Source organism: Oreochromis niloticus, linkage group LG4 (assembly GCF_001858045.2).
Source record: "Oreochromis niloticus isolate F11D_XX linkage group LG4, O_niloticus_UMD_NMBU, whole genome shotgun sequence".
NCBI classification, from domain to species: Eukaryota; Metazoa; Chordata; class Actinopteri; order Cichliformes; family Cichlidae; genus Oreochromis; species Oreochromis niloticus.
The window spans coordinates 9,283,790-9,295,653 of NC_031969.2; the positions used below are offsets into that span (position 1 = coordinate 9,283,790).

Genomic DNA, 11,864 nt, shown 5'->3' on the forward strand with positions numbered 1-11,864 from the left:
CACCAACCAGAATTAGAGAGCTTTGCAGTCCCATTGTCAATCATGTTCTTTATTGCAGCATTAAGATACTTTCTTTTCTCAGAATGAACCTGATAAAACTTCTAATTGTCAAGGAATCCCCCCACATCTGTGTCATGTTGGATGTTTATTCATTTTTTTATACATATTTAATGCCTTTAACTACTTAAAATCAGCTTCAAAGCTGATCAGACCTTACCGATGCACTTTTACTCTCCTGCTGTTTTTAATTTGCAGCTTTTCCTTTTCCCCTTTCAAAACACTTTAATGAACATCAACATTAACAGAAACACAAATGGAGAAAAAAAAATTATACGCATTCAAATAATACAAATTTAATTTATTTGAAAGAAAAACACATAGTCAGGTTTCCCACAGCAGCAACAACTGTGCACTGTATATTATTTGCATCAGCAGTATTTGCAAGATATTTCATAAACAAAAAACTTTAAAACCTAAATTTACATTGAAGTGAGCAAACCTAATTTACTCGATCTTAATGTAGTAGTACAGGTGTACCCTGTGTTTCAAGCAAAATGATAACCTAAATGTGGAAGAAAAAGCTGAAAAGAACAAAAAGAATAAGTATTTCCAACACTCAGACTAATGTGGATTACTAAGAAGATAAAAAGGCCCAAAAAGAAAAATAATTCACAGACTAACAAGGAACACCTCTGACACCTCAGACACTTCACAGCTCCTCTATTCACCCTGCTCACTCCTCCCCACCCCCAACAACAGCATCCAATACACACTCAACACAAGGCTCCAGCCTGTCTCTCTCAACCACCCAGGTTCGGAGGGAACTGAGGAGGATTAAAGCCAAGAAGGCAGCGGGTCCAGATGGCATCAGCTCGAGGGTCGTCAGGTCCTGCGCGGACCAACTGTGTGGTGTGATGGAGCACCTTTTCAACCTGAGCCTGAGGCTGGGAAGAGTCCCACAGCTCTGGAAAACCTCCTGTGTTGTTCCAGTGCCAAAGACTTCACGCCCCAAGGACCTCAACAGCTACAGGCCGGTGGCTCTGACATCCCACCTGATGAAGACCCTGGAGCGGCTGGTCCTGGCTCAGCTTCGGCGCCTTGTGAGCTCATCACTGGACCCACTTCAGTTTGCCTACCAGCCTGGCATTGGAGCGGATGATGCCATCATTCACCTCCTACATCGTTCCCTCGCTCACCTGGAGACCGCTGGGAGCACTGTGAGAATCATGTTCTTTGATTTCTCCAGTGCCTTCAACACTATTCTTCCCTCGGTTCTGAAGGACAAGCTGGAGAACTCTGGAGTGGACCATCACCTCACTACCTGGATTTTGGACTACCTCACCGACCGACCACAGTATGTGAGGACTCAGGGCTGTGTGTCGGACAGGGTCGTCTGCAGTACAGGGGCCCCACAGGGAACGGTTCTGGCTCCGTTCCTCTTCACCATCTACACTGCAGACTTCTCCCACAACTCCACCCAGTGCTTCCTGCAGAAGTTCTCTGATGACTCTGCAATAGTCGGCCTCATCACTGATGGGGACGACAAGGAGTACAGAGGACTGACTCAAGACTTTGTGGACTGGTGCCAGCTGAACTACCTCCAGATCAATGCCAGTAAAACCAAGGAGCTGGTGGTAGACTTCCGCAGGCACAAGCATCCTCCACTGCAACCACTGAACATCCAAGGTATGGACATCGAGGCTGTGGACAGCTACAGGTACCTTGGTGTTCATCTGAACAACAAACTGGACTGGACTCATAACTCAGACGCCCTCTACAGGAAAGGGCAGAGCAGGCTGTACCTGCTGCGGAGACTCAGGTCGTTTGGAGTGGAGGGCCCACTCCTGAAGACCTTCTATGACTCTGTGGTGGCCTCAGCCATCTTTTATGGTGTGGTCTGCTGGGGTGGCAGCATCTCTGCTGGGGACAGGAAGAGACTGAACAGGCTGATCCGAAGGGCCAGCTCTGTTCTAGGATGCCCTCTGGACCCAGTGGAGGTGGTGAGTGACAGGAGAATGGTGGCTAAGCTGTCATCCCTGTTGGACAACATCTCCCACCCCATGCATGAGACTGTGACGGCACTGAGCAGCTCCTTCAGTGGGAGACTGCGGCACCCACGGTGTGGGACGGAGAGATTTCGCAGGTCTTTCCTCCCCACTGCTGTCAGACTCCACAACAAAGACTTTTGCAGCTGATCAAACACACAAACCCACACATGTGCAATAAGACTGCTATACGTGCAATTCTTCTTCTGACGAAGTTGTGTTTTTGTATTTTCCTACTCAGTTGTATATAGTATTTGTATTTCTATTTTATTCTATTGTATATAGTATTTTATTTTATTTTATTGTATTTTATTGCATTCCAGTGTTTTCTAATTTCTGCTACATAACTTTGCACTTTTGCTGTAACAAAACAAATTTCCCACCTGTGGGACTAATAAAGGCCATCTTATTTCTTATTTCTTATTTCTTAAAAACACAAGTGTGTGCACAACAGAGCAAACAGACATTCTGACAAAGACAGAGACAAGGCTACTTATATACTGAGGATATATTGTAAAGAAACATAAGTGGAAACAGCTGACCACGAGGTGAAATCAATAAGAGCCAGGCAGACAATAAAAAGAGAGGGAAATGGTCCAGAGTAGACAAATCAGAAATCCACAGGGAAGGTTTATGAAATATGAAATAATTATAACTGAGAAAAGAACCACAGATCAGCAAAGCAAAGGCAGAAAAAGAAACACTGGAGAGACGAGGAAGAGTGAACACAAAAAAATATTAGTTTATAAAGGAGTAAACAAAACCCAGATACACAGATATTAACTGAACCCCAACACGCTAACAGATACAGTACCAATCATCGGTTTGGTCAAGTCTAATTATAATAATAATACATAAAACTTCTGCAAATTTGTTCTAAACAAATAAAATTCCTAACAGAACATCAGTGGTAGAAGAGACCAGTGATGGGAATAACGGTGTTATAAGTAACGGCGTTACTTTTTTCAGTAACGAGTAATCTAACTAATTACTATTCCTATCGTTTCTAACAAGAAAATGCGGTGCGGCCGCGTTACTATTTTTCAACAAACAGACGGTAGAAGCTGTCTTCAGCTTACTGTACCTTATATCAGTTGCACGGAAGTAGCTGTAAGTAGTGGTGTGTGGATCGATATTGAAATATCGATTCTTCCGATACCAGTAATTTATGTTCTAGAATCGATTCTCATATTAAAATATTGATATTTTAGTACTTTGGGATAAATTTGTAGTTTATTATTAACAGGAACACAGTGGAAAGAAACTATATCGTTCAGATCGTCTAAATTGGAAGGAACTACTTCCTCTTACGCCTTTCAGTCATATGCGAAATACGGCTGTATAAATGTGTTGCAGCCCCTGGCGTGCGCACTCACAACAATGGCTGAGCGTTAATGGTGTCATGTGTGGACGTATTTTACCTCCACAAACAGCCAAGACGTAGTTTGCGATATATGTGGCAAGACAGTGAGGTGTTGTGGCAACATCACTAACCTTGTCAAACACCTCAGAGTAAATCATATAACAGAATATGAGGAGCGTATGTTGAGGCGAACTGAAGAGGAGGAGAGGGACAGGTGCTGCTAGAGCCAGACAGACGTCTCTCACGGAGTCCTTTAGTGCTGCAGGCAACGTGTTCAAATAGCGCACAACTTCAGTTTTTTTATTTCTATATGATAATTCTGCATTATTAAGCAATAAGAACAAGTAGTCTGATGTCCTGTAATCATTATGAACCTCTATTATTATATAATTTTTACAATTACATAATACAATTATATCAGTATCGTCGATACCACCCTGAATTTTACTTGGTATCGGATCGGAAAGGAAATCAGTGGTATCGCACATCACTAGTGAGCGGCTCGTAGAGACAGAAACATGACTGCAGATGGATGCAGTAGATCGAGTCGCTGATATTTCCAGTCCTGGATCAGGAGACTTTGTGTGAAGTCAGATCTGATTTATTGAAATATAAAGAAAACACTAAAGTTACAGATACACAGATATTTACAATTAATCTGATTCTGTCCACTCAGATGATGATGATGATGCAACAAACCCAGGCATGTCTCTTCATTTGCACCCTGAGCTAAGTTCTGACAGGTAAACAAAGAACTGAGAGTAAAGAAAAATATACAGAAATACTGAAGCAGCCAAAACTCCTGAGTGAATCTGCAGTCCTGTGACATCACAAGCAGCCTCCTGTCCACCTGCACAGGTGAGTCTCTGTCCAGCTGCTCTCACAGCAGCCAGCGGAGCCAGAAAGGGTTCAAACTCTCTTTATGATGCAGCTTCATGCATCCCATATGCAACCCTCACCTCCATCACCATGGCAACAAGGTGGTGGCAGTTAGAGCGTCCACTTCAAACACCTGCAGAGACACACAGGAGAAAAAAAGATGTTGTTAAGCATGAACTCTGGTCAGGAGATTTTCCAGTTTCTTTAGATGGTGACATCACAGCGCCTCCAGCTGTGAGGTCAGAGAGCGTTTAAAGTCTGTTTAGACCTGCAGCTCCCTTTTCAGTGAGCCTGATCCTGCAGATAATCTCCGACTCTTAGAGATGGTGGTCCTCGTTCTGCTTGTAGTGGTTCAAGTTCTTACAGCGACCCTGCAAAACTGAACCAAGACCGCCAAAGTGTCCATCCAGTCACAAGAGGCGGCCCTTTTTGGAGAAGTTGCTCGCTGACATGAGGTAAACTTCTGACCTGGTACATCGTCATGGTAACTGGTGCTGAACATCTATCTAACCTGAGCAACCAGATCTCTGAAAAACACGTGGTATGTTTACCTCGTCTCTCTGTGTGTGCACAGACACTTGGTGCTGCAGTACCGCCCCCCGCAGGTGGTGCAGGTGTAGTGCGACGGGAACCCACAGACGCAGCAGAAGTGGCGTGCAGGTAGCGAGGATGGCGGGGCCGCTGCTGACAGGTAGTTAGGCTCCGGCTTCTCTGAGAGATTCTACCAATCAAAGGAGAGGAGACAGTGGGTCAGCTAACGACCATCTTTCAGCCAATCAGAGAGAGGAGAGAAGGCGTCTGACTCACCTCCTCCTCCAGCAGCGTGGTGAAGTTCTTCCTGAAACGCTGCTTGAAGTGGTCGCCCCTCGTCTTTCTCTTCTTCTTCTCTGGACGCACAGACAGAGAAGGAGGAGGACAGAAAATGTTTAGGGGATTTTTTGGAAGATTTTTAATCACAAACACGTTTCCTAACATGAACTTTTCCGTTTTTAAATTGGTCGGTGTGGTGACAATGGAAAAATATTTGCGGGTTTTTAAACAGGATTTGATCTGGTTGATGATGAACTCGAAATGCTTCAGATGCCTCAATTTGTGAATACAAGAAATGTCAGAGCTGTGTTAACTAAGTTCTTTGAATACTTAATTAGAATAGAAAAGTACTTTATAAGTACCAGCCTATATACAGCTACTCAAGTTTCAAGGAATAAAGATTTCAGCTGCTACCGTGTACCTCTGTAAGACTTTTGCTGCTAGTACAGGAACACAGTAGAGCTATATAAAGAGCTTTTATTGTGAAAGGGATGGTCAGGAAGATGCCCTTTTGTCAAAAGTGTAGGTTTCATGTGCAGATCAGAGGGTGAAAAACTCACCTGGTTCTTCAGACTCACTGAAGGCAGGTAGGCGGGCAGTGGGACCTGGGGGAGGGAGGGAGGACAGAGGGTCGTCCTGGAAACACAAAACAAGATGTCATCACTGATCAACATTACAGACTGCTTATTAACAGCCTGTTAGACATACATGAGCCAATCAGCATCACTAACAGGTGGACATATTTAAAATCTTTGTATTTCATTATACCAACAGCACGTTTACCCATGTTCATTCACCACTTCTAGTTTCTATAAGACCACAAAGAGCAGCTGGAGATGGTGAAAGAGGGTTAGAGGGTCGTGACCTCTGACCCTGACAGAAGCAGAACATCAGTGATCTAGCAGCTCATGCGCCTTACAGGTTACTGTAATGTGTGACATACACAGAGAGAGCTCTAAGCTTTCTTCTGATTAGTCGCCTGAACTGCACAATTCAATGTTAGAGGATTTCTAAAGAAGTCCCGCTTAAAATCTCCACCTGTGCTTGTTTCTATGTGAATGTGAGATGGATGAAGTGAACCCAGTGTACAGAGTGAAGCTCTGTGTGGATGTTAGAGGTCAGTGAGAGCAGAAAAGCTGTCAGTCAACTTAAATCACAGACACGGACCTGGAAGTTGTCTTTTTCCAGAGCCTCCAGCTGACGGGTCAGCCTCCTCTGTCTGGTAGCTTCATCCAAAACTCTGCGCTGACCGGCCTCCACCCGAGCTGTCGGATACAAAAACACAGTTTCCATCAGTCGGTCAACAGTTGGTATCAGTGACAAAAGTCCCATGGACTCAGCTAATTTCTATAAAGTTCTGTGTAGTTTTTCCAGCATGTAAACCAAAGGGACATCAGGACTGCTAATCGTGATTCAGCACACAGTCACCTCACAGAGGTTCATTCTGAGCAGGAGAAAACAGCTGAAAGCTCAAAGGCTCAGCAGTTTAAGGGATTTCAAACCTGCCACAGTAACAGCTTACAGGTCTGCAAAAGTTTTAAACACAGAGTGTGACCATGAAAAGCTCCATTGATGGTGATGTTTTCCCTGTCGGCTTCATTGTCTCTTCATGCTCAGTGGGACTCCTGGGAGGAAGCTTTCGATGCACTTACAACAACATAATGTTCACAATATCTCTCTGCTCCACTCCATGTGTGAGGGGGTCCACTCACAGTGAGACTGAGAGCAGGGAAAGGAGAAAGTAACAGCAGAAAAGCCTGCTATCAATGTAGGACTGGAAAAAGTTGGATGTTGTGTCCCTGAATTGGCCTTTAATAGTAGTTGTAGTGTTTCCTTCCAATCAAACCAAACCGCGCTGTGAAAACGTTAACTTTATCTCGTTCTGTTCTCGTATTATTGTCTGAAAGCTCATCAAACAGGATCTGAACCAGTTATGTACTTAACTTAAATTCGGCTCACAGCTGGAGCCCAAAAAACATCTTTTACTTCAGTAAAACACCCAAAATCCTTCAGGTGGTCCTGGTTAAATAAACGGCAACGTAGCATCACCTACCTACGGTCGATCCTCTCCTTTAAGTTTGATTTTTTTTAATAACTGGACTATTTCTATTTAACATGTATATGTTAGAATAAAACCCTGCAGCTCTATAAAACCAGTAATAATAACATTAACAGTAAACAACACGAACCGCTCAGAAAACCGGAGTTGAGTTTAAAACCAACGTTTCCTCTGTGAGCTCCGAGTTAGAGACGATAGAATAACAGAGGGTCTCTCTGTTAAAGCGTTTTTACACCGTCTGACTGCATGACAGTGTTTTACATTCAAAAGAACAGTTCAAACAAACCAACACTCACCGGAACCTTTCTTCTCCAGCACCATCTTTGTTCACGTCCTCTGTACGGCGGCCGCGGAGGTCCCTGTGAAAGCAAACGAAGCGCGTTTGTCATCGGGACGACTGACAGGACAATAAAAGAATGAAAACTTTTTGATGATTTGATGACTGATCTTCATATTACTGTTTTCTGGAGTGTGTTATGTTTGTTATTTTAAATAAAGTTTGAGCGTTTTCTTCAGTCTGTTGTACGGTGGCCTGAGAGGCCAAACGCACTGCAACTTAAGAAAACACCAGCAATAAGAAAAACGCTGCAAAAGAACACAAAACACAACGAAAATAGGAAAAACGACAACGGAAAAGGGAAAAAAGAAAACAGAAATGGGAAAACAGAAATAGGAAAAAACAGATTTCCAAAAGCACAAGGGAAGTGTTTCTGGGGAGACAATAACCCGACGGACCAGTTGCACGAACCAAAATATGCTAAGAATTGCGCTGGGAGACACTTAAAAGAAGTGGAGGATCTATCGGTTTTGTGAGGAAAGAAAAGATGAGAGGTAAGTGTGTTAGCCTATTAGCCTAAAAAATCTGTGATCAGTATTATATGAATCACGATCAAACACACCTAGCATGTTTTGGGTTCCTGCAACTGGTCCGTCGGGTTATTGTCTCCCCAGAAACACTTCCCTTGTGCTTTTGGAAATCTGTTTTTTCCTATTTCTGTTTTCGTTTTTCCTATTTCCGTTGTCGTTTTTCCTATTTCTGTTTTGTCTTTTCCTATTTCCGTTGTCGGTTTTCCTTTTTCCATTGTGTTTTGTGTGCTTTTGCAGCGTTTTTCTTATTGCTGGTGTTTTCTTTAGTTGCAGTCCGTTTGGCCTCTCAGGGTCACCGTAGTAGTGTTGCCACCTGGAGGTGAAATATTGTACTCAGTTATAGTGGACACATTGGACAATGATGTGGTGAATGATGGAGCTGCCAGGCTGGAGGGAAAGAGAAGATTCATGGATGTAGTGAAAGAGGTCATGCAGAGGGCTGGGGATAGAATTTCCAATAGATCCTCCATACGTTACTGAACCTGACATGTAAGAGGAACCACGAAGTCACTGAGCAGCCATTATGTAAAGATCTGTGAATTAATAAAACTCACGTTTAATTTCGTAAAAAAAAATCACAAACTTTGAATTGCCTGATTGTACATCATCATCACTGTGGAAGCTTCAAGAGGTTTCACAATAAGTTAAAAGAGAAAAACCATTCAGCGACCAGAAAAGTATGTGCAGCAAACAAAAACAGTCTCTGACAAGTTTAAATGTATTTTAGCTTATTGTTATAACTTAGTTATCTTGTGTTTTATATTTGGGAGGGGCATCAAAGTAAAGGTAAGATATTTTACCTGTGCAACCTGTTTTGATCTTTAAATGTAACTTATTGGCTTCTCATGAGGACTGAGCTCTGGAGGAAAAGACACAGACACTGTTTTCTTAATGCTGAGAGTTAGGCTAAGCTTTGCTCTGTAAATGATGCAGCAGTTAAGAGATATAATAGTTTTACCTGAGACTTGCATCACTTATGTCTGCATGCATTTAAAACCTGATATGATTCATATAGAAACTAAAGAGAAGTGAGTCTCGTCCCTCCGTTACACAGGCACTGCTGACGTTCCCGGGCCTGGAGCAAATTTTCCCATGACAACCTCCCCAACATGTGCAGCTTTGCTCTCAGGTCCGGGAAGTAACAAGTGAATTTTTTTCTGGTCATTAAACGTCACTTTGTACGTCACACAGCCCAAAACGGCTTATCCTGTCTCCCTCGTACTATCGTAAATTATAAAGTTTGAATGTATTTAATGAAGTAGATCTTTTGTTTGTTTGATGCTACTTCCACGTGTATAAAAAGACTGTTTTGTATTAGCATTAAACCTTGTGAACTCACTCATTTCCTATTTAATCAGCGCATCCCACAGGTCACATTTACATTAATAGTATTTCTTATGTGCTCCTTTTCTCTGCACTTGTTTCAGAAAAAAAGTTATGTGTCTTTTGTTTGTTTTATCATGTTTTAAATTTATTGACATGGTGGCATTACTATACAAGTAAAGATTGTGCTACAGAATCGATAAAGTAGGATGAATCTGGGATGAATCGTTGTGTCTGCACTCCTGCTTCATTGATTGGGCGACCGGATTTTAAATAAAGTGGTTGAGAAAGTCACAGGGAGGCCCTGCATGATTTAAGAAGATACCGTCACAGCTGTTGCTGGGCGCTAGAAAAAACTGCATCACTGACCGGACAAAGACAAAGTTTTTCGTAGCGCTTATTAAACAGAAATAATAATCAAAGTTATATTGCCCTACACAGGAAGTTGATTACATTAAACAAAGTCCTAATCCCTGATCCTTTGAGTCTTACCCAGTAGATATTGCAGAGTTCTGCTGATATAAAGATTTGATTAAAACAGCTTGGCAGGAGCCAAGCAAAATAAAATAAATAAACATAATAATAAAGAATAATCAAATTACCTCAATTCTACTTATTTAATTAACCCACTCTGAGGTAATTCATGGAATTAATCAAGAAAGCAGGATTCCTTGATTGATCCCACTTCTCTCAAAGTTATAATCAGTGGAGAAAACCTTGGAAGTCTTGAGAATCTGCAGTCCACCTGGAAGGTAATGGAAGTCCAAATCCTTTTCAGAATTATAATCCAACACAGCAATCATTATGATGATGATGATGATGATGACAATGAACAGAAGTAAAACCAAATCCAAGTCCAATCTGCAATTCCAATCTCTCCTTCATGCCTATGGTGGAATTTCCAAAGGTGAAAAGTAAAACATTCAGAGATCTCACACACACACACACACACACACACACACACACACCACAAAAACATAAACATAACCTGGTCTCAAACATGCCTTCAAACTCATGGGGACCAGAATTTTGTCTCCATAAAAAATGTTGGTCCCCAAAAGTATAGTAACATTCCAGCTTTTGGTTCCAGAAAGATATCTAAACATGGTACACGCACACTCACACACACATGAAAGTCAGACTCTGCTCTCAGTGACTCCTGTTATTAGAATCACTGTTATTCTATTTTCTGAGACAGTTAAATAAAGGTGTTTGTTTTATATTTTTCTGTGATAGATTCATGTTTAATTTAGTTCATATATTTGATGTATTAGACAAGATAATAAAAAGGCCAGCACTGCTTAAAAAACCTGTCTAAAATATGTGATTTCAAAATAAGTGTTTGTTAAAAGTGTTATAAAGTGTAAAGTGCTGTAAAGTTTGGTTGAGGTAGAATTTGTGATGGTCACATGACCAGAGTTTAGCTAAGAGCACAACCATTGCATTGTGGGTCAGCACTAGCATGGCTACAGAGGTGCAGATGCAGCTACAGCCACAACAGTTCTGTTATTCTGCATGTGGTCCAAGAGGAGCACCCGGTGATATTTTCATATATATTGTGTATATAATGTTGTATACATGTTTTACACTGGCAGTAAGAGGACATTTTCAGTAATATCCTTTATATTGCATTTTTTTCCTGTTCTGCTACTTCAAGACTGTTTATGGACCCTAATATGAGAGCATACATTTTCACTGCCATGCAAATGATACCCACTTTTATTGGTTAAACTGCAGGGATGTCTTAGATACATAATGAACTCTAAATCTCTTTACCTCTGTTGTGAACTTCACATGAAGTTTGTGTTAACAAAATCAAACTGATGCAGATCTCCTTTGAAAAATACACATTCACTAGACATAATAAAAACAGACTGCTCAAAGTAAAAGCAGAGCCCTCCCTGCCCTCTATGTGCTCTTTTAATAGTTGGTAGTACAAAACACAGTGACAACGTGTGTATTAGATACCCTCACTCCAAAAGCATAAAATATAAAAAATGGAAACTGCAAGAATAGCATCCTAAAAGAAATGCATTCTGGGGGTTGTCACAGTGAAATAAAAAAAAAATAAAACGCAGCCATCTGAAAATGTTGAATTTTAGTAAAAACACTGCTCTGTAGTTTGATACTGTCATTACAGAGAAAGTGAATATTTAAAGCCTTTGAGTGTGCATTTGAAATGCAGTAAGTCTCCTTATCAGCTGGAAGTATTAAAGCCATAAGATGACTTTTGAGAGCAGCTAAAAACCATTAAACAATGGCAATGTTGAGCCTGTTCCAAAATTGAAATGTACATGCGTTGAAGACGCGAGTCTTGTTGAATTATTAAACATATTTTTCTTTAATCTGTAGAGGCTTGAATATCGGCCTAGGGTGGCTCTACTTATCACTGTTGAGTCAGTTATCTTTTTGTGCTACTTTTTTGGTGAAACCAAAAGGGTGAAACCATCTGTTGGGGTTGTGGATTTGACACCTTAGCGTTGTGAAAGTGGGGATACATGCTCCTGGCTAAGCAGTT

The 11,864-nt window shown here is 41.6% G+C and overlaps 1 protein-coding gene across 2 annotated transcripts; it reads right to left on the reverse strand.

The window, feature by feature from the left end:
* Nucleotides 1-3,993: 3,993 nt before the first annotated feature.
* Nucleotides 3,994-8,103, reverse strand: znhit1 (zinc finger, HIT-type containing 1). Of its 2 annotated transcripts, none has more exons than XR_003219901.1 (7): nucleotides 7,453-7,595; nucleotides 6,265-6,362; nucleotides 5,658-5,733; nucleotides 5,095-5,174; nucleotides 4,839-5,008; nucleotides 4,346-4,420; nucleotides 3,994-4,310 (listed from the first exon to the last, which is right to left on the reverse strand). XR_003219901.1 is itself a non-coding variant. In XM_005468371.4 (7 exons), the coding sequence occupies exons 2-7, from the start codon at nucleotides 7,475-7,477 to the stop codon at nucleotides 4,399-4,401; spliced, it is 471 nt and encodes a 156-aa protein (XP_005468428.1). In that variant the 5' UTR covers nucleotides 7,478-7,515; nucleotides 8,056-8,103; the 3' UTR covers nucleotides 3,994-4,398. The 2 variants fall into 2 exon arrangements, 1 of the variants encoding a protein (XP_005468428.1); XM_005468371.4 differs by adding an exon at nucleotides 8,056-8,103 and having other exon boundaries at nucleotides 3,994-4,420; nucleotides 7,453-7,515.
* Between the last annotated feature and the right edge of the window lie 3,761 nt (nucleotides 8,104-11,864).